Genomic DNA, 27,027 nt, shown 5'->3' on the forward strand with positions numbered 1-27,027 from the left:
TTACAATTTTTTCCATATTGGACACAAATGTCTTCGAAACTGTAATTTGAACACAGTGATGGAGACTACTGCTTGTGAAAGATGCTTACAACCTGCACTTGATGAGTTTTAAAGTTGAAAAATGACTGGTACAGATGTAAGTAGAAGTGAACAAGGGCAAAACCTTTGCCACTTCCTTATCTGAGACCCTGATACCCTTATTAAGAGAATTTGCTGTTAAACTACTTCAAAATAGAAGAGTTGGTAAACCTGTCTTTCAGCCTAGTAATTCACCACAGTCCTGTGAACTCCATCTACAAGATATGCGGAATGCCTTCAACTGACACAAAGGAAAGATTTAACAAACCAAGAATGAGCTCGAACTTTGCAAAGTCATTAAACCGTGTAGAAAATTCCCCTTTTAAATGTTGATTTTTATTCAAATAGCATTCCATTCTTAAATTTAAAATGAGTCACTTCAGGCATTTAACATTTCCACTTAACAGAATGCAGAAATAAGCCAGCTCCCACTTCTGTTTGAAGGTAGATAAGCCTCCACTTCTCCGTTTATTTTCATGACTTATCATGGTTGGAATGTTACCATCAAGCATACATGTTTCATCATGCAGCAAGTGCTGAGCAAATATGAGGAAAGCAAGGGAGAGGAAAAGAGTTAGACCGACTTGTGCAATTGTGTGCCAGGGTGCTGTCTGGTGTTCGGTTAGTACACTACCATGCTGGAAGCACTGTTTGGACAGCTCTGTTTTAGGCTATCTAAATCTATAGCAATACCTGAAAATAATAGTTGAGGAAATTGAAGACATGTCCAAGATATCCAAGCTTTACAATTAAGGGATAAGCATATATAAAATTTAAAAATTGATGCAGAATATATGGTAATAAACATATAAAGGATTTCTATGAATGAAATATGTCTTTACTTTTATTCTCAGTTTATTTACAAAGTTTGGGCCATTGTACATTAAAATGAACCTTAAATAATTCCTATAGTAAGTACCATAGTATTTTCTGTTGTCAAATTTTAAAAAGGTCAATTAAAACACTCTTCTGTATAACACAACTCTTTTTCTTCATGACTTGACATTCTTATGGACAATTATACCATTTTTTATCACCATGTGGATGAGATGACCATGTACACCAAACTGGTAAATTATGTGTTCCCATCTGAAAGAAGAAGAAAAAAAACTTAAAATGAGCTCTTATGACATTTAGACATTATGATAGGCTAATATTGTTCATAAACTTCTTTCTAGGGTAGACATTGACAAAGAATAAATGATAGTAATAATGAGGAAATATAATATAAGTATGCACTACGGTAATACATTTTATGCCTAAAAAAATAATGAACACTACAAATTCTTTTACTGAAGATTGTATCGTAAAAGAATATCAAAGATTAAATTATATAGTTGGGCCAGGTACAGTTAATTTTGTCAATGAATGCTGATGTTCATTCAGTATTGTAATATAGATGAAACCTGATAATCCTGTTGGCTTGTCCCTTAAACCAGTAATTAATCAGCAACCAGAAGTGAAAGTTTTTAATTGTATGTCGTTACTGACATCTTCAACTGACCAAAATAAACTTTCAGCAGGCACACACCGAGCAAGTTAGCTGTTCGTTAGGGATGCACAGCTGTGAGCTTGCATTCAGGAGATAGTGGGTTCGAACCCCACTGTCGTCAGCCCTGAAGGTGGTTTTCCGTGATTTCCCATTTGCACACCAGGCAAATGTAAAAAAATTAGCAGACACAGATAAATTTCTTTTTTTAGCTGAATCTGGGTGCAATTATGACATACACATGAAGAGACCTATAACAGGCAAGTCTACAGCCCCTTATTTTTCTACGCATTAGGACACCCTTCTAACGCCAAGAACATGAAGGCCGATAGTCCTTTGCCTAAGTCTGATGTTGTACAAAGACCTATATTCTATATTCTCTAGCGACAGGGAATGACAGTCAGCTGCATCACAGTAAGTCTGTTCTAAAAATTAGGTAGTCTCATACTGCGTCAGTTATCATTTGGTGAGGTAAATAGGTCATGCCAAATGATCAGGTTGAGTACGATATGAAATTAATAATAATAATGTTGTTTGCTTTACATCCCACGAACTACTTTTATGGTTTTCGGAGACACCTAGTACTGGAATTAAGTCCCGCAGGAGTTCTTTTATGTGCCAGTAAATCTACCGACACAAGGCTGACATATTTGAGCACCTTTAAATACCACCGGACTGAGCCAGAATTGAACTTGCCAAGTTGGGGTCAGAAGGCCAACCGTCTGAGCCACTCAGATGGATGGATATGAAAGTAATGCTGAAAATGATGATACAGAGATAGGAGACAGGTATGATTTGGTAAAATGAAACTAAATATATAGTCACACACGAAAAAAAAAGAATGGGTGTGTTCATCGCATGGAATATTTTATTAAACTTATTTTTAATTATTATCAAAATATAATTCACCTCCCATAGAGATGTTTTACATTGCACCGATACAGATAGAGATACAAACCCTGTGGATACCCACAACAAACATATCTATAGGTTCAGTTGTTTATGAGAAAAGTATACCTGCGAGGAACTTACACAATACCATGCACTCATTCTTCTTTTTGGGGTGACTGTACTTTGTATATGGTTTCTGAAAGACATGTAAGAGTTGTTAGAACTGGGCCGTGAAATAAGTGCAGAAGTGCTGGTACATTCACTGTTCAGTGGGAAGGGGTTTAAAATTCCGCTAGAGAAATTTTTAAAAATGGGCATTCAGAGCTTCAAGGATCAAATGGAAGGCTGCTGGTGCCACATTGGATTAATTTCACACAGATTTCATTATGGATGTTTACGGCTCTAATGAAGCAGTCGGTGTATAGCCCCAGTAGTGATGGTCATTACTTTGCTATGTGTTGAGCAGACGAGTATGTTGACATGTTATCTGTGGTGAAGCAAGAATGAACACAGAACAGGGACAATGCCTGCACCACTAGAGATTTCCACACAGGCGGCAACCAACCACAAATACGTTTAGGAATGTGTCGAGTGACGTTTGTGTACAACAGCAGTACTTTCTGTTAGGGAGGCACCAGTGAGATTCAGTGACACTGCTGAGATTGTATTGGACACTATCCAGGGAAATCCTCATACGAGTACACATGCAGTATCACAATAGGTCAACATCAGCCAGTTGTCTGTCGTGCGGATCTCGCACACCAATCGCTTTCACCACTATCGCCTACAGCTACATCAGAAGTGACTCGGGTTGATTTCTGCGATTGGATACTGAGGCAAGTAGCAAATTATCATGGATCGAAAATCTTGTTTTCGGAGAAGTCATGGTTTCATAACAATGACACTATGCACTGTCTTAACACACACTACTGGAGTGTTGACAATTCCCACTGGGTAAGGAAGGCAGAATTTCAAACATGATAGCAGGTTGTTATATTGGGTGACTACCTAATTGGCCCACATTTCTTTGAAAGCCATTTGACAGGAGTACACAACCTACCGTTTCTCTGCCATCAGCTACTACTGTTGCTAGAAGATGTGATATCGACATGACAGAGCTCCACTGCACATGTCAGCAGTTGTTCGCAATCACCTGAATGCTATACACCCTGGGTTTTGGACAGATAGGGGAGGATCTGTCACCTGGCTCACCCAACTGCCTGATGTAATGCCACTGGAGTTCTTCCTGTGAAGCCATTTGAGAAAAGTAGTGTACACTCAGCAGCCAAAAGATCCTGAAAGCCTTCAAAATCACATTATGGTAGACTGCAGATTCGTAACAACTAGCATGCTCTGATGAGCCCAAATATCAGTTCAACAGCATGCTCAGGTGTACAGTAATGAAAAAGGCCACCTGTGCGAACACTTACTTCGCTAGCAGACTGGTGCTCAGTTAACCAGGTGTCCACAAGGGTCTGTTTTTGGACCTTTCCTGTTTTTGGTCTATATCAATGACTTAGCATGTAATGTTCCCTGCACATCAGTTCTATATGCTAATGATACAACTTTCCTAAACAGTAATGTTGATATCGCAACAGTAAGAAATCAAGTCAATATATCTGTTAAAATTGCTGAAAACTGGTTTCATCACAATAAATTAACTATTTATGTCACTAAAACAGAAAATATCCTATTTACCTTGGATTGCACTGTAAATAATGACTGCCATAATTCTGTTCAATTATTAGGCCTATTGCTGCGGAAACTGAAAACCTGCATCAGTTGGAATATGCTACTTGCATCCTATAATGCTTTCTTTTACCCTCATATACTGTGTGGGATCAGGTTATGGGGCATTTGTCCTACATCAAATAATGTAGTATTTATTTTGCAGAAAAAGGCAGTTAGTCTAATTGCTGGATTAGAATTTAGAGACTCGTGTAAAACTTCCTTTGTGAACCTAAAAATTATGTTGGTTCCCTGTTTATATATACTTACAAATATTATGCATGTAAAAGAGAATCTTTCCGAATTTAAAGAAAGATCTACAGTGCATATGCACGACACAAGATACAGGAATGATCTGGATACTCCTTACTCCAGGCTTAGTAAAAGCACAAACAGCTTAAGATGTACCGTACAATAAGCTTCTACTACCAGTTCGAACATTAGACAAAAGTGCATTTAGCAGGGTACTGTCACCATTTTTAAGGAGAAAGGCATTTTATAGTGTCGAAGAGTTTCTAGAATGTTAATTCAAAAACTGACCTAATATAGATACCTAGTTAAATTAATTTTTCTAACGACTCTGTCATTATGGCTGAGAGGTCGTCTATAGATTATTTGTGTTAATACTGACAATACCTAGTGTAAATTTCCTGTACTTGATGGTGCAAGCAATAAACTATCTAAATCACCTGATTATTCTATCCTTATCCAGCCCTGCTTATTTAACGACCCTTTACAGGGCCACATAAGCATTCAGTCATGGAATAAGCATGTAAAAGATAAGATAGCTTCTTTTTTTTTTCTTTTTTTGTGCTGCCTGGGGACCACAGTGCTTGTGCTTTAGATGTGGGTGGTGGTGGTGGTGTTGAACAGCATTTACTTCTGTTAATTATCATGGCATGATTAATATTAATTTCTGTGAGATCCTTCTCGACCTGCTGGATCCACAGGACTTTGCCCTTGATGGTTACTTTGATCATCTTATAGGACAGCCTGTGGTAGTCCATTCTATACAGGTTAGGGTGTCCCTTAATTGGCAAGAAAATAAATTTATGCTAATTTTTTGGGGTTCACCCTGTAAATATTTTCCATTGGGTCAGATTTACTCAAAAACAAAATTTCATCTCAATAAGCCGATATTAACCCATGTTATTTAACATTGATACATGTTTAATATCTAATTTTATATTACAGTTTAATACATTTTCACTCTTTAAGACTGTATTATGGTTTTTAGTATTCATGTGAATACTTTCTTTTCAGTCTTTCTTTCTTGCAATCTGGGTACAGTGTACGATGTTCTTGAACACAACACAACATAAATTGCTTTTGCTTCTCATCTATAGCCAGTAGACCATGAAAATCTTGCATTAGCCTAATTTAACACCCCTTTCAGCTCATTTATTCACAGCTTTCAACTCCATAACTGTCCTTTGAGCTTCTAAATATGAAATGTTGCTCGTCCATGTCGAAGGACATTCTTGAATAAAACTGGTGTCCATCTTCAGGCAAGATTGACACAGTCTTCTATTGTTTTCACATAAATGAAGTTAAGATTGATTTAGGAAATGTAGCCTATATTAGTGAATTAAAAATTAAAGAATGGTTATCAGGATAAAATTAAACTTTCCGTATAATTAACCATCCAGTTCTCATATCTCTTTTACATGTGTAGATTCTCACTGGCTCACCATTTTGATTTTGATTTTTACATCTACTTCATCAAACAGTGATAGGACAGACAATTCTGATAAATACCACATATGGTGACTTAATTTCTTTAGAGCTGCTTTTGAAATTGTGGAATCTATCTTTCATGTGATTTTAGAACTTTTAAGAAGGAGAGATCTTGATATGGAGCTATTACAGCTGCACTGCATACAAGCCACAGTTTGACATAAACAGTTACAGTGAACAGAGAGATATCTCTTAAGGCATTTTAATTTACATTGGATAGTTTAAGTTGTGATCTTACCAGAAACATTTTAAAACTATAAATAGCTCTTGCTATCCATTGAACTTGATGCATCGCCCCAGGAGGGCGTATTTTTAGGTTTTTCCAGACTGTCCTCCAAAAACATTAGAGAGAGCTCTATGAGTTCACGATAATTGCCTCTCATTGTTAGTTTATGTAATTCACTTTCATAAAAGTCTTTAATTTCCAAATAACTAAAAATCATTTCCACATTTTCTTGGCACTTTGAAAATTATTGGCATTAACTCTTTCCCAGCTTTTCCAAAATTATTTCAAAAGTGGTATGTCAGGACTGCTTGTTACATCAGGTACTTTACATTCAAATACACATAACAAAATAATTTTTATTTAAGTAACACACATTCTCCATTAAAACATCCAGTGTCTGATGCAGTTGTATCACAGCAGAGAATTTGTACATTGTCTTCTATATCCCAACACGTTAATGCATTCCAAACAGCGTTCGCTTGCTCTTTACCAGAATAATTCTGTTAATTTGGAACCCCAATAAGCTGCTCACCTTCCCCAGATGTAACAACAATTGGAAGTCTTTCTTCTTTTGGGTCCCTGAAATTCACTGCAGGCGAGTTCAGCATCCCAATGAACAGTAAGAATTGCAGGTATGTTGTTCTTGAAAGCAGATTTAATTGTTTCAGAATGTTCTGTTCTCTTCTTCTGTCTGATTCAATGAATAGAAGATTTATTAACAGAATGTTCTTCAGTATTATGTCCAAGTGCCTCTGCTGTCGCCTGAAGGATGTATACAGAATCTCTTGCACTCAGTTGCATCTATCCAAAGCAGCCACTAATTTTGGAGTAATAAAATTTTTGATACCATGCCTTGCAGCATTCTTCATTGATATACTCTCAGAAGTCTCTCTTAAAAATTCACCAACGTTGATTTCATCTGAAATTGAATCTTCAGATGATTTAGAAGGAGGAACAGCAGAAGATGTAAATGCTGCACACTGTTGTTTCTTTTACCTTTTCTCTTCTTGTAATTTGTTTTGCCTTGCACTTTCTTCTTTACTCATGAGTTTTTGGTCTACTCTTGCAAAGTAGCCTTTACATCCTGGCTCGCTCTGCTGAAGTAAATTAGTCCTGTCTTCTTCCAAATTCATCATTTGTAGAGCCAACAGACTGTCCAAATTATTTCTGAACTCCTCTTCACGATGCTTAAAAATATAATCACGCTTGTTTGAGGTTTCTTTTATTAACTTCGAATACAAGTTAATATGTTTTGTGAACAATGCTGATTAGCTCTTGTAGGAATTCTTTCTTTCTCCCAAAATATCATGCACTCACGAACTACAAGATTAGCACTGGCACTGAACATTAATTTTACTTCCTGTATGTTATAAAATAAAACTTCAAGCACTTGTCTATTTGATGGTAATTTGTGTCCAGTTATTTGGTGTTTTGTGAATATTCACAGCCATTTTCCATTTATTCGACAAGGTCAGGAATGAAATGAATAAAGCCCCCATCTGGCGGCGAGGATAGGAATTGTGCCGGCTGCTGAAGCCTATCGCACTCCTCTGGGGCAATGATTAATGACTGACAGATGAAATGAAATGATATTGGAGAGTGTTGCTGGAATTAAAGATGCCAGGGAAAACCAGAGTACCCAGAGAAAAACCTGTCCCGCCTCCGCTTTGTCCAGAATGAATCTCGCATGGAGTGACCAGGATTTGAACCACAGAACCCAGCGGTAAGGGGCCGGTGCACTGCCATCTGAGCCATAGAGGCTTTTGGTGTTTTGTTATCTCCTATTAAAAAGACACGTTCCTTGGGGCTACGTAATTGATGTGACATTTCTTTAGATTAGTGACTCAAAAACATGTTTGACATGGTGAGTAATAATACACATACTGATAGGCTCAGGCCTGACTCAGCAATGTTTGGCAAGTCCGGACTTGTTCTTCGTGCGACTTTGCGCTCAAGTCTGCATGGGTTAGAATGTTCCAATCTCAACAAAATTTTGTATAGGCATGTTTTAGAGTCATACAAACAAATTAGGAGGGTGAGCATTCAAAATGTTGAAGTCGGAAGATAAGGGACACTGCAATACAGATGTCCATAGAAAGCCAGCTATCTTCTTCTGATGGCATCTGTGATGGATTCTTGGTGTTTCACAGTCTGGTTTGTACCATCTCATTCCATCTGATAGAATCCTTGATCCTATTATCTTTCTCAGGAACATTCTTCCTTGTACTTCGAGGGCCCTTAGTTGGAGATAGGCACTCTGCTGTGTAGAGGACTGATGGTCTGACTATTGCATTGTAGTGTCTTAGTTATATGTTTTGAGATGTACAATTTTCTCTATAGTTTTTCCTTCTAAAGTCTTTCTCTGCTTGCTTGATCCGTTCTTTGTTGTTACCTCTTTGCCCCTCTTATGATACTGGACGTGGTCTTTCTCTGCGTAACAAAGACTTATAGATTGGCTTCGTTCTTATGTTGGTTCTATTTGACCCATGATATTTGTCTGGCATGGAAGTTAACCACAGAGTATCCTCTATTATTTCATCTGAAGTATAGTACCAAGGTTCTGTCATTGTGTGAAGAGAAGTCAAGTATGCTTGGAACCAGCCTGTGGTGTACTACAAAGCCAGTTCCCAGGAAGAGTATGTTCTCCATGACTCCCTTACCAGGTTTTCCCTTATATATCCTGCATCCTTGAAACTCTATGGCATCTTTGTCCAGGAGCCTAGTCTCTTGTAGGGCTGCTACACTGATGTTCGTATTGTCCAGTACTTCAAGTGTGTGTTTAAGTTTCCTAGTTTTGATCCAGGAGTTCATATTAAGCGTAGCTGGGTATGTGATATTCCATTTATGGTTTCTCATAATTCCAACTGGGTCACATGAAGGTGTAGGTCCACCACAATCGAACAACCTACATACCCCATCATGAGCGGGGGTGGATCAGTTACCACCTGGGGTTCTACCTTTGTTAGGTCTGGACTTCACAAGTGTGTAGGCTTGGTCACCTGAAGGTAACAAGTTGTTAACTATCAAGGTTGTAAGCCTTGAAGCCCCCAGTACTAATCAGTTCACCGACCCAGCTTCCCGCTGTGATTGGCTACCCGACCGTAGCCATTTAAGACAAAAGTTTTATTTTTAGTTGTGTTAGTCTTTTCTCTTCCACTCTGCCAGAAAAATGACTGATTGACATGATAGGAGACTGAAAAGCACGCAAAATATTCCTCATGGGGATTTCAACTTGCATCCATGTACGTTAATAGCTCGCAGGATCTGTCCCTGTTCCAGTTGAGCTAACCGTGCACGTGGTGCATAGCCGGTGGATATTAGTTTATCCATTATGCTGTATGTGGACCTAATGCACACTTAAACATCGGCAAATGTTCTATTTTCGGTAGCAGTGGCTTATCACATCCATTCAGGAGCAATTATTCCACAATCCATGATAAGAGAACTTCAGGCTTCCGGAGAGTGTGTACAACACGATCTACACTGCCATGCACCGGCAGGGTCCGAAGTTTGTTGGATGTCCATAAAATGCATGTGGCCTAAAACTAAAAAATAAGGAGCAGCAGACTCACACGGTATGTAGATGTACAGTATTAATGAACTTTGTTATCAAAATGTATATATTGATAGATTTATGAGGTTAGAAAGGGTTTGAAAATAGGAAGTACCAGTAACCCAATTACTGTCACTTTTTTAAAATAAATATACAATGTATTAGTATTTTGAGTGACTGAAATAACAAAAGAATTGTCTTTGATACTCAGCCGAATGAAGCCTTGCAGTATGACAGTTGAGTATCCAAAATAAAATCATGACAGACACTCAAAAACAAAAATATGAGAAATACAGTCACAGAAAGCAAACATTTAAATATCAAAAGTTCTTCAGGAAACAATTCATTGTATTCCAGTAAAATTTGATCCCGTGTTTGCACCTTGTACCCAAGATTGTGGAACCGAAGCCCAGCACAGTCTAGATTCTTAGATGCTTACACTGCTGTATATGTTCACAATCTGTAGATAACATATCTCTCTAGATCTACTGCACACTGTATGTGCTCTCAATGGGCCACATTCTTCCTTGGAATCAAGTTGATGTGCCACTTCCTTCCTTTACATCCTGTCTGGATGGTACAATTTCACATGGAAGTATGATTCTTTTCCATCTCTACCACATAGTTGTAGGACATAACCTTTCTTGTTCTATAGTCCCTCCATGTATTCTACTTTAAGATTTTCGCCACCTATCCTATTCAAAATCTTATCAGTTGCGTACTGTACACATTTAATCCCAACACTTTTCCAGTTTCTTCTACCTGAAAACTAACCTCCCATTTAGCACATTATTTTAAAACTCTAAATTTATTACAAGGTCATGATTGTGTGTATTACTGTCTTATATTCTGAATCAGAATAATATATAATGGCTTATCTAGCTGGTACACAGCGGAGCAGTGAATATCTCTGTGTTTCAAGATTAAGTATGCATTGTTTCAGAGAAGACAGTTTCAGGTGGTGTGATGTGGTGGAATGAAGAGCAAGCCTGTCAGTTTGTGTGTCATCAGATGAGATCTGGATAATGTAATGTTGCGTAGACCATACTCTTGCAGCTCAACTGCACACCAGGCGGTTCCGGGCAGCTAACCTCCAAGTGAGCTGAGTAACTACCTTGAGTGAGATAGATATAACGGAGTGATTGAACAGCAGTGTCAGGTACGTGTTCACCCCAAAGAACAACGTGGGAAAGACTGTTTCGCCTAACACTCTCGTGATAAACACGCATTTAAATATAGTGCACTTAATTGACTTAAAAATAAATTAAAGTTTATTGTTTTAAACATTTCAACAAGCACAGTTGGGTATTAATAAGCAAAAATGTAAATTTTTTGTCTCCCAAAATCAAAACAAAATTTCGATATTTCTGATTTTAACTCGCTTATAAACAAAGGTAATTATTCTGTCAAACTATAAACATAAATTGTATTTTAACCCACTAAATCAAAAATAAAATATTAATAATTTAAAATTGAACACAATTTTAAATAAAGGATTATTATTTTAAAGTATAAAAGTGAATTATTTTTATCTCAGAAAATCATTAATAACTTGTTTTGGAATTTTGAACAAGAGAAATTATTTAAAGAAATATATATGAACTGAAATTATTTTATCTTGCACATTCAAAAGAAATTTGTCTTTTAGACCTATTAACGTTCATTATTGAAAATATTTGCTCTCAAACATACGTCGAGCCAAACGTTGCAGCAAATCGGCATGCCTGTGCATGTAGCCGTGGGAACTCGTGCTGGGACAAATGTACATAAAATCGTAGAAGATCCCTGGTGGAACAGTACCAATCCTTAAAGATTGTATGGCATTGTAACATGATCAACTCCCTGTGGTAGCTGACTGCGACATCTTCAGGCAGGATGAATAAACCATCAGTTCCTTTGAATTTCCTCCACTTCTTTGAATTGCGTTTCGATCTCTGCTTACAAATGGTCCAAAGCAAGAAGCAGAGCGAGAGAGAGAGGGTGGGGGTAGAATAAATAGTAAAGTGGTGGCGGACTACTCTGAGCCGAGCACTGGATCTGGCTCGAAGAGCGCGGGTTGGCAAGGTATGGGGTGAGCAAACTATGGCCCGCGGCCAAATCTGGCCCACCACTTTTATTTCTATGGCCTGCGAGCTTTGAAAGAATTTTACATTTCAAAATAATTTAAAATTCCATCAAATGCGAAAATATGAGATTAATACTTGAATGTCTATGAAGCTGTATTGGTACCTTCCTACGTTTTTGATACATATTCTCTATGGATGGTTCTGCACTCTAACGGCCGGCTTCATATTGAGGAGTTGCAAGAAAAACCATGTGTGGCACTCCTAAATCTTTACATTGGCACGTTGCTTCGTGACTTCTGCTGTGATGGCTGTGATGACATGCTGTTATAATTAGGCAGCGTTACCAGTGCCATGTGTATTGCTGTTCTACAACATTTCATTCTCGTTTTATGCCATTGCATATCCATCATGTCGATGTCGAAACAACAAAGAAGAGAAAACTGGTCTTCTGGTGTAGTGCGTTTAAGGCAGAGTGGAGTGAGAATTATTTTGTTACTGAATTAGATAGCAAAGCATTGTGTTTATTGTGCAGTAATACTACAAATGTACTAAAAGAGTACAATATTAATTTTGCATTAGGAGACTAAGCATTCGTCACAATATTCCCAACTTGCAAGGAAGGAACGATCAGAAATATTAGACACTTTAGAATGGAGTATTTTATTACAGCACAGTTTCTTCACAGAAATGAAAAGTGAAAATGAGATTGCAACGAAAGTAAATTTAGCCATAGAAGGAAAACCATTTACTGATAGTGAGTTAATTAAATCATATTTGATTGTAGCAGCCAATGAAATGTGTCCAGGGAAATTTAATTTATTTAACACTATCAGCATTTCCTTGAGAATAGTTACAGAGTTGAGTACATTGGTTGCAACATCAGTAACTATTTAACTAACAAGGAAAATGAGTTTGAGTGGTATTCCTTGGCTCTTGATGAGTTGACAGAGATTACCTACAGATACTGCTCAGTTGCTGCTGTTTATTCGAGGAGTCAATGCTGACATTGAAGTGACTGAAGCATTAGCTTCTATGAATATTCTGTGTGGAACAATTACATGTGAAAACAATTTCAAGGAAGTTGAGAAAATGTTAACGAAGTACCGTACAATCTGAAGTGGAATCAGCTCAAATATTTCACAACTGATGGTGGTAAAAATACAAAATGTATGGAACAAGCAAAGGCTTAGTTAGAAACATTTTCAAGGCTTGTGAAAATGCAAGGTGTTCAAAGTCTATAGTTATTCATATCTGATTCTATCGTGTGTTTTTGAACCATTTGTGTCAATGGTGAACTTCATCTCGTGGACTGAACCATCTTCAATTCTGTGATTTTCTTTTAGAAGTGGAAGCTGAATATCCTGACTTGCTCTACCATACTGTTGTGACACAGGTATTTTCAGGACGACAAGTGATGATAAGTCAGATTGCTCCCCGAGCGGTATGAGAGTTTTACTACAAAGGGCCTGGGAGATTCGCTATGTGTGAAAGAGACAAAGTCCAAGCTTCCCAAATACCTCCTTTTTAATTGCAGACCGATGAATATATAAATATATACAGTATATACAAGCTTCTCCTCAACCTCCAATAGTTGTGCAATTGAAGACTTGGCGTGGTTGATTCTCTGTGGTAAGTATTCTAAGTCCAGGCTTGGACCTTATTATTATTATTATTATTATTATTATTATTATTATTATTATTATTATTATTATTATTATTATTAATGGAGACCTGACCAACAGAGCTTACGCTCGCCTCCCAGTAGAATCCTTCCAAAAAAGCCCCTTCCAGGGTGTGTACCCTGGTTTTATACTCTCTCTACGATACGCCCTCCTTCTAGAAAGGAATCTAAGTTCTATTTCCTATGGTAACTGGTCGCAGTCATCCAGAACGAAAACTCCCCTTTTCGTTGACCAACTATCCACCTTTTCTGAAGACATACTACGCATTTAGCAGGGTGCAGTTTCCTGCTTCATGACTCACCACAGCTCGACCAAGCCATTTCTTCTAATTGTATAACTTGTTACTTTTCTACATTTTGTATGCCTTCATATTTCAAGACCTATATGGTTCTTATTTTTACCTTAAATTTCTTCCTAATATTATTTATATTACCTTGGCCTCACTGCCATCACATAGATATGAATATTTACTCATATTTTCCCCTATAATATCAACACGTCTCAGTGACACCATTCTTTCTACGTTCCCGGTCACAGGTTCGATCCTCGGAAGAGTGATAGTCCTGAGCTCAAACTGGGGTGGACACGACAATACAGCAATTCAAGGGCTCAGCATTGACAAAGTTTTATTAAGATTTTTTTGAACAGAGTAGAGATTGAAATTTTTCTCAATGAGAGAAACCACCCTCAACCACTTTTGGCTTTAGAAATTAGCTTTTGCTGCTGGTATCATAGGATGTTTAATGGATTCAACTTGAAAGTATAAGGCAAAACTGTGCAATATGTGACGCTTATACTGCAGTCAAATCATTTCTATGACAACTGGCTTGAATTGAGTTGCAAATCACGTCAATTTGCTTCGTGCTATCAAAAATTAAAGAAGACGTGAAATCTCCATTCCCACTCAAATTTGCAGGCGATATATTTTCTGGGCTCAAATAACAGTTCCAGCAACGTTTTTCAGATCTCGATGCAAGTGCAGAGGACATTTTCATACTTCATACTCCATTTGACTGTACAATTGAAGATATTTCACCTAACCTTCAATTGGAATTGAGTAATCTGCAGTGTGATAATGTACTAAAAGGCAAATTCCAGGAGAAGAATCTAACAGAATACTATAACCATCTTCCAAGTGGTGAACTAAGGTCATTTGCTTGGGGGGTTTATGCTTGAATTTCTTTTATCTTCAAATAACAATTGCAGTCTACTTAGTATTTCAATCAATCAATCAATCAATCAATCAATCAATCAATCAATCAATCAATCAATCAATCAATAAATCACCACTGATCTGCATTTAGGGCAGTTACCCAGGGGGGCAGATTCCCTATCTGTTTTTTACCTAGACTTTTCTTAAATAATTGCAAGAATTTGGAATTTTATTGAACATCTCCCTTGGTAAATTATTCCAATCCCTAACACCTCTTCCTATAAATGAATATTTGCCCCAATTTGTCCTCTTGAATTCTAACTTTATCATCATATTGTGATCTTTCCTACTTTTAAAAATACCACTGAGACGTATTTGTCTACTAATGTCATTCCACGCCATCTTTCCACTGTATGTATGGATGTATGTATGTATTTTTATTATGTTACATATTTATTAGTAAATTTGTGAAAACTTGTTTTCCTTGTTACTTTAAGTAGACCTACCTGAAAAGTCTTTGAGTTTTCCTCCTAGCCTGCAGAGTGTAAAATATTTCATAGTTAACCCTTTGTGAAAAATGTTTGCCAAAGCCTCGCAGAGACAAGTGGCGCTGTGAGTACAGAATGGGAGTGGTCAGTCAGCTGTAGCGTTCTTGATGACAATAACGTGCATGCTCCTGATATTAATCTCTCTCTGAAGAGTGTGTGCAAATTCTACAAAACCTTCATCACGCCTTGAGTCTGGGTTTCAAGATATGGAAACATTTTCTACTACTTTTCAAATCTTTGTAATCCCATATTTAGTGCATGTCAAAAATGTTCCTAGCAGGTAGTAAATGGAACTGTAAAGTTTGCAATTTAGGGTTTTGTTGAAAGATAAATATAAACACAAGAAAGACTTGGCTGCCATTTACAAAAATGTCCCCCCAAACCAGATTTCCAAAATTGTGGATACTGGCTGCATGGATATTATGCACGTTAGGTTCGACGTATGTTTGTGAACAATTCTTTTTTGTTATGAAACTTGGTAAGTCCAAATCCTGAAGTACCTTTTGAGATCACACCTAACATGCAATCTTCACTTACAAATTGCACAGACATTAAGTCCTAACATTAATCAAGTAGTTAAAGAAAAATGAAACAGAAAATTCAGGAAAATGTCAATGTAATTTTTCTGTATGGTTCTCTTCTAAATTGCAGAATTTTTTAAATTATGTTCTGTTATTTTCACATTATAACATGGCTGTCCTTTACAAAAACTAAATTATTATATATTAGCTGAAATTTAATTGTTTATAATTTGTGACCAATTGTGTAATTCAAAGCATCAGCATTAATATTATAATATCCAAAACGTCAGTTGTATTATTAACACCAGATTTGTTTCCTGTTTCTCCAAAATCACTGCATCTCAAATGCTTCAAACAATTTCCTCTTCCCCTATGGGTGCAAAAATGCAGTACAGAGCATGGTGACATCACACAGCTGAACTCCTCATTACTGCGAGTATGGACAGTGCAATGTGGTGATGTCACACAGCTGAACTCCTCATTACTGCGAGTATGGACAGTGGAATGTGGTGATGTCACACAGCTGAACTCCTCATTACTGCGAGTATGGACAGTGGAATGTGGTGATGTCACACAGCTGAACTCCTCATTACTGCGAGTATGGACAGTGGAATGTGGTGATGTCACACAGCTGAACTCCTCATTACTGCGAGTATGGACAGTGGAATGTGGTGATGTCACACAGCTGAACTCCTCATTACTGCGAGTATGGACAGTGGAATGTGGTGATGTCACACAGCTGAACTCCTCATTACTGCGAGTATGGACAGTGGAATGTGGTGATGTCACACAGCTGAACTCCTCATTACTGCGAGTATGGACAGTGGAATGAGGTGATGTCACACAGCTGAACTCCTCATTACTGCGAGTATGGACAGTGGAATGTGGTGATGTCACACAGCTGAACTCCTCATTACTGCGAGTATGGACAGTGGAATGAGGTGATGTCACACAGCTGAACTCCTCATTACTGCGAGTATGGACAGTAGAATGAGGTGATGTCACACAGCTGAACTCCTCATTACTGCGAGTATGGACAGTGGAATGAGGTGATGTCACACAGCTGAACTCCTCATTACTGCGAGTATGGACAGTAGAATGAGGTGATGTCACACAGCTGAACTCCTCATTACTGCGAGTATGGACAGTGGAATGAGGTGATGTCACACAGCTGAACTCCTCATTACTGCGAGTATGGACAGTGGAATGTGGTGATGTCACACAGCTGAACTCCTCATTACTGCGAGTATGGACAGTAGAATGAGGTGATGTCACACAGCTGAACTCCTCATTACTGCGAGTATGGACAGTGGAATGAGGTGATGTCACACAGCTGAACTCCTCATTACTGCGAGTATGGACAGTGGAATGAGGTGATGTCACACAGCTGAACTCTTCATTACTGCGAGTATGGACAGTGGAATGTGGTGATGTCACACAGCTGAACTCCTCATTACTGTGAGTATGGACAGTGGAATGTGGTGATGTCACACAGCTGAACTTCTCATTACTGCGAGTATGGACAGTGGAATGAGGTGACATCACACCGGTGCTTCCCGTCCCCCACTGCAGTAATAAATCCCATGCTAGTACAGATATTCAATAAGCATTTCTCATACTGGACTTAATAATTTAGTTATTTGTAATCCATATTTGGAGAAGAGGAACGAATCATTATTTGTCATTAACGTTCAATACTTGTGGCCCAAAATATCACACTTAACATACTTTTCGCAGTATCAAATTTTTTCTAGAGTATCATTGTGTCAACTTACCTGTCAGCATTTATTAATATAAAATCACCGTATTTTCCAACTTCAATGGAGCCATGTGTAGAAGCTCTGCCTAATGCTGCTGCAGCATTCAGTGTGGAAGCGGCGAGTGCTTCTGTGACACTCATTCCCAGGTTAATGCAAGCTAGGGTCATTACTGTGGGCTAGACATTGAAAAATCAGGTATAAGTAATGGACAGGAACAAACTAGCAATGAAACAACTTGCATATCTTTTGTGCTAAAGCTAAAGAGTAAAAGTCAAAAGTAGCTGTATTTCAGGACATAAATTCAAAGTTTTAAAACAGAGACAGTATTAATTGTAGAGGGTTTGAAATTAATAGGCCTACATCAATAAATTTCAGAAAATTATATTTTCACTTCTTAATACCATTGAAAATGTAATCAGTGACTTGTACTACGAGGACCAGATATAACATGACTTATACTCTTACTGCCTCTCATGAAAGATATTGGGTGCAACCAAAATACTTTGTCAGGTGATGGCAGGCACCACACTAAGCAAATATCTTAAACAATCTTTACAGTAAATTGTAAGAGATGAGGACCCATTAAATTTGGCCTGTTTTTTGTTTTTGGAAGGTCTGTATTGAAGTGCAAGCAGTATGTTAACACCAGTTTGCCTTGCCCCAGACTAGTCCTCATGACATGTGCTCTCCCCTCACATCCAGGACATCTACACATTGTCCCCAGGGGCATGCGCCAGTGTTGTCAGACAACTTCGGTTCAGATATGAACTTGGTGAGTGGCAGGCTTCTCGAACCATGAGATATGTGACGTAAAGAATTTCATCTTATTTTCTTGACACGGCATAAGCCCAAAAGCCTATAGAGTATCGGGTTGGTTTATATTTGCAACTAATGACTTAAAAACTATTTGTACATTTTACAATCTTAAACTTATTTTACTAATATCATAGAAGGCAGAATCATTGGTAGTGTGCTTTACTAATTAGAACTTAATAGTGGAAAAGTTGATAAAAATACATTCATTTAAAATTATGGTAGAATAAGTTTTCTCTCAAATATTTACAAACATTTGGTATGTTTAAAATCTTGACGAATGACTTGTGATTCAATCTTAAGAACTTATGATTAGGTCATAGATATTTAAAGTTTAAAACATGAGATTGGGCTAAAAGTTTATATTATCCTTTGAGGATAAGAGTTTATAAAATTATAAAATTTTGTCATCTTGTTGATTGCAACATGTGACAGGTTAAACTTTAGTCTTTACGAAGTTTGAACTTATGTTGTCATTTGACACCGGTTATGTTGTTGATTGAGTTTGTATTTGTTGACATCAATGACCAGGGCTTTGAAGCAATGAATTAAAATAGAGCGTAGTTAAAAGGGACGTGATTCGACGAACAATGTAGCTAACAAGTTTTTAAGTAGGCTATCACTTGTTCGCATGTCCCTCCAATTACTGATGTGTCTGTCTGGTGTTGTCTAAAGTTACTAGTTCCCCCAGGGCCTGGTACAGTGTTTCCGATGCCAAGCTTACGGGCACAGTTCTTCAGATTGCCGTTGCAATGAAAAATGCGTAATCGGTGGGCAACCTCACTATGCCACTGATTGTCCAGGCGCAGGCAACAAGAGTTCAACCCGACCTGCGCTAACTGCACAGAAAAACATACCGCCAACTACAGGAAATGCAGTCGCTACCTAAAGATCGTCTATGGTAATAATAACAACAGACTACCCTCCGCTAGGAATGGTGCCCCCACCCCCACCCGCATCCGTAAACCAGCTTTGAGGAAGGATGGTGTTTCATTCGCCCAGTCAATGAACCCGAACCTTTCAGCCCTCCCAACCTACTGCAACCCCCACCCCTCCACACTTCACAGCTGAGAACTTACCCTCCCACCCCCACCCCAAACCCCTCTGCGAGCTCAAGTAACCAGTCTTCGGATTTAACTGAGCTCATAAAAATGCTAAAAGACTCCTCCATCAAGGGCATCATATCCCTCGAAATTAACACTCTCGAGCATCTCTGTACTGCCACAACAACAGACGAGAAGCTTGAGATAGTGTTAGAAGCGGCTCTCTCATGGTTCAGTGATGGGAACTAGGTCCTATACACAACCACAGCAGTTAAGAATTCTCTACCGGAACGCCGACTCACTTCTACATAAAACAGAAGAGCTCACTCTCATAGCGCAGGAATTGCACACCGACATCATCTTGGTGGGTTAAACCCTCCTCAAACCTCGTAACAAAATACACATACAAAATTACAATCTGTACAGGAACGACTGCCCCAGCACAAGGGATGGAGACGGCATGTGCATATCTATTAGAAGAACACTCAAACATACACGAATACTGACACCTACTGGCCTCACAACTCTAGAGGCCACAATAATAGAAGTTGAGACCAAGTAGAGGACCTTTAACAGTTGCTTCGTGCTATCTACTGCCTAAAATGACACGTGATACAAAGGACTTTAACAAGGTACTGAGAGTTAAACCAAGAGTAATCCTCACGGGGAACCTCAGTAGCAAGAACACTAGAGGGAAGAGCCGAATGACTACTTCTAGAGGAGAAACTCTTGCTAGGTACTGCGATAGTAACAACATCCTAGTTCACTCCACCGACAAACCCACATACTTCTCCTATAACCCAAACATTCTATCTGAATACCTAGATAAGCACTATCGAGGAAGCTAAACCTGTACCCTGGCGTACTCACTCAAGTTTTCCTAGATTCTGATCACAAATCGGTACTACTCACTCTCGACGTAGCCCCTACCCACGAACCCAAAGTCATCCCACTCCACCTTCGCTCTATACACTGGCAACTTTATCACAGTACCCTAAGCAGTAACATCAACGGCAATCCCAGCATTCGCTCTAAGGAGGCTATCGACGTGCTTGCTACATATTTCACTAACTCAGTATGGGATACAGCTAACTCTTCCACCGTGGGACCGACAGACAGAAAACCAAAGGCTAGGACTCTCACACTAGAGATCCTACAGCAAATCAAAATTACAAACAGGTCACGTAGGCTGTGGAACGAAACCAGAGATCTTTGCCTGAAAAATCTCTGGCATCGTAAAAGACGCAACCTGCGTATCATGTTAGAACATCACCGTAGACCTGCATTCCAGTCTAGGCTATCTGAATTAAGCGCTACCGACGGCTCTGTTTACCGCATGGCTCGTAGGTTTACAGGTGGTAGCAACATGCTCTCCCAATACCGAACCTTCTAATGATGGCTTAATTGATGAAGTGGAGGAAAATCTGCTCGAAACAGACGACCCCCCACCCGCCTATAGACTTTAAATTTGTAACACCGTCTGAGGTCTTGTCCCACACTAAGAGGCTACAAAATAGGAAAACCCCCGGCATGGACGAGATTTCAGCGGTATTTCTAAAGAACCTTCCTAAGAAGGCAATTACGTTCCTGACGAAATTGTTTAATATAATTTTTCGCTTTGCACATTTTCCGCAGAGCAGAAAACTGCAAAAGTGATCATGACACCTAAACCACAATCTGACCTGACGTTCCCACAGAACTACAGGCCTATATCACTCCTATCTATCATCTCAAAACTTTTTGAAATGATTCTCCTATCCCGACTCCAGGCGATTATTGACGAGTTTAATCTTGAGCCAGATGAGCAATTCGGCTTCAGGTAAAAGCACGCCAGTACTTACCAACTCCTAAGACTGATAGAAGACATTACTAAGAATTACAATGACAATAAGTACACCGGAGTCTGTTTTCTGGATCTCACGAGCCTTTGATAAGATCTGGCATGACGGTCTCGTTTTTAAAATGAAGAAATTCGGCTTCACTAATCAATCACTACTGATCTGCATTTAGGGCAGTCGCCCAGGTGGCAGATTCCCTATCTGTTGTTTTCCTAGCCTTTTCTTAAATGATTGCAAAGAAATTGGAAATTTATTGAACATCTACCTTGGTAAGTTATTCCAATCCCTAACTCCCGTTCCCATAAACGAATATTTGCCCCAATTTGTCCTCTTGAATTCCAACTTCATCTTCATATTGTGATCTTTCGTACTTTTAAAAACACCATCCAAACTTATTCGTCTACTGATGTCCTCCCACGCCATCTCTCCACTGAGAGCTCGGAACATACCACTTACATGTAACTAATCTCATTATTAGACCCGTATTGAACTATGCTATGATATACTAACAATTTGTTGGTTATTTTGATCCACCTTTTCAATACAAATTATAATTATTATAATTATTATAATTATTATAATTATAATTTGTATTGAAAAGGTGGATCAAAATAACCAACAAATTGTTAGTATAACATACCACGTAGTCGAGCAGCTCGTCTCCTTTCTCCCAAGTCTTCCCAGCCCAAACTTTGCAACATTTTTGTAACGCTACTCTTTTGTCAGAAATCGCCCAGAACAAATCGAGCTGCTTTTCTTTGGATTTTTTCCAGTTCCTGAATCAAGTAATCCTGGTAAGGGTCCCATACACTGGAACCATACTCACCAGAGACAAATATGCTCTCTCCTTTACATCCTTACTACAACCCCTAAATACTCTCATAACCATGTGCAGAGATCTGTACCCTTTATTTACAATCATATTTATGTGATTACCCCAATGAAGATCTTTCCTTATATTAATACCTAGGTATTTACAATGATCCCCAAAGGGAACTTTCCCCCCATCAACTCAGTAATTAAAACTGAGAGGATTTTTCCTATTTGTGAAACTCACAACCTGACTTTTATCCCCGTTTATCATCATACCATTGCCTACTGTCCATCTCGCAACATTATTGAGGTCATTTTGCAGTTGCTCACAATCTTGTAACTTATTTATTACTCTGTACAGAATAACATCATCTGCGAAAAGCCTTACCCCTGATTCCACTTCTTTACTCATATCATTCATATATATAGTAAAGGTCCAATAATACTGCCTTGAGGATTTCCCCTCTTAATTTTTACAGGGACAGATAAAGCTTCACCTACTCTAATTCTCAGAGTTCTATTTTCTAGAAACAGAGCCACCCATTCAGTCACTCTTTTTTCTAGTCCAATTACACTCATTTTTGCCAGTAGTTTCCCATGATCTACCCTATCAAATGCCTTAGATAAGTCAATCGCAATGCAGTCCAATTGACCTCCTGAGTCCAGGATATCTGCTATATCTTGCTGGTATCCTACAAGTTGGGCTTCAGTGGAATAACCTTTCCTAAACCCAAACTGCCTTCTATCAAACCAGTTATTAATTTTGCAAACATATCTATATATATATAAAATAAGAGTTTTGTCTGTACATTGCTCAGAATATGAAAAGAATGGTATTTCTGCATTGGTCATGCCCACAGTAACATGGAAATGCAATTTTTACTTTTCCGTAATTTCTGTCTGTCTGTCTGTCTGTCTGTCTGTCTGTCTGTCTGTCTGTCTGTCTGTCTGTCTGTCTGTCTGTATGTACACGCATCACTAGAAAACGGCTGAAGAGAATTTAATAAAAATCGGTATGCAAAGTCGGGGAATAAGTCGCTACAATCTAGGCTATAAATAATTTTATTCACGCTGATTGAAATGGTAGTTTAAGGGAAGGCCTAAAATTTAATTCTCAAATATGTATGTTATTAGTGGTGATATCTTAATGAAAATTAGTATGTGAAGTCGAGGAATAAGTCGCTACAATCTAGGCTATAAATAATTTTATTCACGCTGAGTGAAATGGTAGTTTAGGGGAAGGCCAAAAATTGCATTCTTAAATATTCACGTTATTAGTTGTCCTATCTCATTGAAAATTTGTATGCAAAGTCGGAGAACGAGCCACTAAAATCTAAGCTATACACCATTTTATTCACGCTGAGTGAAATGGTACTTTGGGGGAAGGCCTAAAATTTAATTTTTAAATATTTATATTATTAGTGGTCGTATCTATAAATACCTCATAGCGAAAGTCATATAGAATTAAATTTGCGACCATTTATGTCTTATACATTTTTACCGTACCAGCTATGATAACACATATATTCATGAATTTGTATTTTTGTTGCTAAGTCCACATCAACGCCAAGCCACGAGAAAATTTACTTAATGTAAATAAGTGCCATGCCACCTTATTCACTAAATGCATGGGCCGGCTCGAGAGCGGTCCAAACTTCTTTGGAGATGTAATCAGATGGTCTTCGAGTGTGCAGTCCCTAGGAGTCACCCTAGACCGAGGACTGACCTTTCGGCAGCACATATCATAAATTGCGGCCATGGCTCACAGTAGGGTCTCTAAATTATTTCCTTTATTGAAAGCTGAAAACAGCCTATCCCCAGAAAACAAACTCTTTACTGTACACTTCACTAGTACGACTGCTACTGGAGTATGCCAGCCCTGTATGCCGCCGATTGGCACCTGAATAAGCCGTACAGAAGCGACCACTCGCCTTATTACAGGTGCCGACTCGTACGTGCGTAATGTCGACATTCACGATGAGTATCACATTACAACCCTTTGGGGATGGAAGGCGGAACATGACTGAGAAATTTTACAGAAAGCTACCCCAAAGTGGGTAATGAGCTAGTAAACACACTAAGTACCTACAAAACCCAAGGCCTCAAATACAAGACGCCAAAGGTTATCCTGGATTAAGCAGCACCTAGCGCTAGGCCACACACTGGTCAGTCATGATCTAAACTCCGTATTCTAACCCGCAACTAAAACCATTCAGTCAGGGGATAAAGTCAGGGGATAGGGCATTCCAGACCGGTACCGATCGATAAACTCCGCCACAATGCCGATGATAGAAAGTGTGTGCTGCTGGAGAAGGCAGGTCGCCATCCAGCGGTTTACTACACCGAATTTCAGACACTTAGGGTCACTCCCTATTAAGAATGCCATGAACAGGTGTTAACTAAGAGGTCTCACCTCAGGAAGTGCCCATCATGTACATGGAATAGAATTCTCTTTTCAAAGACTTCATCTTAACAAGCAGGCTGCCTTAAAAACACTTAGCTTTCACATGTCTAGAATCATTGTTGACAGCAGTATTCTCACAGAATGCTATACTTCAGAACTCTGTGCTTTAGATTAAGAAAACAGACTCTTGTCCTTTAATTTGTGTCCTGACAACTCAGAATCTTGTAAATAGTGTAAATGGACATAATCAAATCGCCATGTTATCTGACAAAACCCTTGATACATAAATGTGTACTGGCAATATAGATTCTATGCATAGTGTAGATATTATCCAACGGAAGTATTCTGAGAAATCATCTTATGTTCAACCTGTGAAATTACAGAAATTTAAGTTGTATCTATTGGGCAGTTGGAGTGTTTATTGAATAAAGAATGTTCTTATCGTACCATTGACATTTTGTACACAATAGCATGGAATGACATGAGTAGACAAATCTGGCTCCATGTCTTAAGTGGTTAGCATGCTGGCCTTTGGTCACAGGGGTCCCGGGTTCGATTCCCAGATGGGTCGGAGATTTTAACCTTAAATGGTTAATTCCTTTGGCTTGGGGACTGGGTTTTTGTGCTGTCCCCAACATCCGTGTAACTCACGCACCACACATAACACTATCCTCCACCACAGTAACACGCAGTTACCTACACATGGCAGATGCTGCCCACCCTCATCTGAGGGTCTGCCTTACAAGGGCTGCACCCGGCTAGAAATAGCCACACAAAATTATTATTAGTAGACAAATAAGTTTGAGTAGTGCTTTTAAAGTAGGAAAGATCATAATATGAAGATAAAGTGGGAATTCAAGGGCACAAATTGGGGCAAATGTTTGTTTACAGGAAGAGGAGTTAGGGATTGGAATAATTTACCAAGGTGAGATGTTCAATAAATTTCCAAATTCTTTGCAGTTATTTAAGAAAAAGCTATATAAACAACAGATAGGGAATCTTCCACCTGGGCAACTGTCCTAAATGCAGATCAGTGAACAAGTATCAAGTATTGATTTTTCAGGAGGTGCTTTTAAAAGTTTGCAAGCTCGCTGAAATTCATATCGTATTTCAATGGCCTCTAAATTGAAGTGGCATACTTTTGTGAATACAATAAAAAGAAGGAACTAGTTTTATTCTTATTTATACAGCAAGTTCAGGAAACAGATCGCATTTGCCTCAATATCTATGTGCTGAACTTATCAACATCTTTATTTTGAGAACAAAAACAAAGACTTTTTAGATAATCTAAGAAAATTCATAAGATTTTAACGTGGTGGAAAGGTGGAACTTATCAACTTTCAAGTTGGAATTTGTTATATATAAACAACATATTCTACAACCACCAAAATCATATCAGACTTTGCCATCATACTTTTCATTGCAAAATCTACTATATTGACATTAAAACAAAAAATATGACAAAAATATGACTTTCTTGACATTTCGGGTTCTGCCTTAGGACCACAGAGATCTATATGTATAAATATAGATAGATAGATAGATAGATAGATAGATAGATAGATAGATAGATAGATAGATATTTCTTTGTCTGCTCACTCTTTGAAAGATATGAAATTTTTAAATTGACTGTAAAGTGTGAATAATATCTGTAAAGTTAATCAGTATTCACTGTTCATGATTTAAAATTATAATGTGAATGATTGAATATGGATGCCTTGTGGATGTGACTAAAAATGACAGAGGGAATTGTAGGTTTCTTAAAAAGTCTTAAATCTTCATTTTAAATGATGCTGGTTAGCACAGTTTCTACAGCAATGAAGCTGTCCAATAAGTCATTCTGATGGCCTCTTCTGCTTTCCAGTAAGAGGATGGACATTTGAGGAAGCAAGGGTTTTATGACTTAGAAATTTCTCTGTTAATTTTAAATTTTCAGCTACCTGATTCTGGGATTGCTTATAAACTGCATTATTCAGAATAATGATTATTAGGATTTAGAATTAAAGATCTGTAAGTTAAAGCCCAAATTGTATGAACAATAGTTTTAAAGTTGTCAGGCTCATCAACCATCATCATTATCAAAACAACCACCCTCTGTGGACCCTGGCCTTCTTTGAAGCTTTTGTCATTGGTCTCTATTCAAAGCCAAGCTCCCTGGTTGCATGAAATTTGCAACAAATTTGCAACAAATTTCATTAATTTCCACACAATATTGTACTCTTCCTCCTTCATGCACAATGCAAACAATGCTAATAATTTGAAAATGATGTGTCTTATAAACATCTGATACACACATACACACACATGCATATAAATATATACACAAACCATGGAATAGCAGTAAGCATTCGGATTGAAGTCTGAACCTAAAGCAATTGTCACACCAGAATTAATCATCTTCCTAACTGGAGGTGGTTTCAGGCGGAGAAAGAAGGCAGTAGTTGGAAGGATGACAGCCACACTCCCTGCTTTAGCCATAGCTACAATTCCATTATCAGATATTTCCTCAAGGTGACTTATAGCAGTTGCACCCAGTTCTGCTCCCATCTGTAAAGAAAAAAGTTACGCTTCATAATTTGATAACTGGACATGAAAACACTAATACATGCAGTGGCCATTCTACCGGAAAGTAGCATCCAAACACATTTCCACTTCTGTTGGAAATGAGTGAGTTGGCTATATGG

General features: G+C 38.3%; 1 protein-coding gene across 4 annotated transcripts in view; it reads right to left on the reverse strand.

The window, feature by feature from the left end:
- Positions 1-915: 915 nt before the first annotated feature.
- LOC136862810 (probable imidazolonepropionase) overlaps positions 916-27,027 on the reverse strand; it is an 80,535-nt gene continuing 54,423 nt past the window's right edge. For 3 of the 4 annotated variants that reach the window (XM_067139070.2, XM_068225786.1, XM_068225785.1), the window contains 3 exons: positions 26,672-26,890; positions 17,448-17,608; positions 916-1,167 (listed from right to left, as the gene is read on the reverse strand). In XM_067139070.2, coding sequence (XP_066995171.2) covers positions 1,071-1,167; positions 17,448-17,608; positions 26,672-26,890 — 477 coding nt within the window. In that variant the 3' untranslated portion in view covers positions 916-1,070. The remainder of the gene's footprint in view (positions 1,168-17,447; positions 17,609-26,671; positions 26,891-27,027) is intronic. The other variant, XM_067139071.2, reaches the window with a different exon arrangement.

The sequence above is a fragment of the Anabrus simplex genome, chromosome 2 (assembly GCF_040414725.1).
Source record: "Anabrus simplex isolate iqAnaSimp1 chromosome 2, ASM4041472v1, whole genome shotgun sequence".
NCBI classification, from domain to species: domain Eukaryota; kingdom Metazoa; phylum Arthropoda; class Insecta; order Orthoptera; family Tettigoniidae; genus Anabrus; species Anabrus simplex.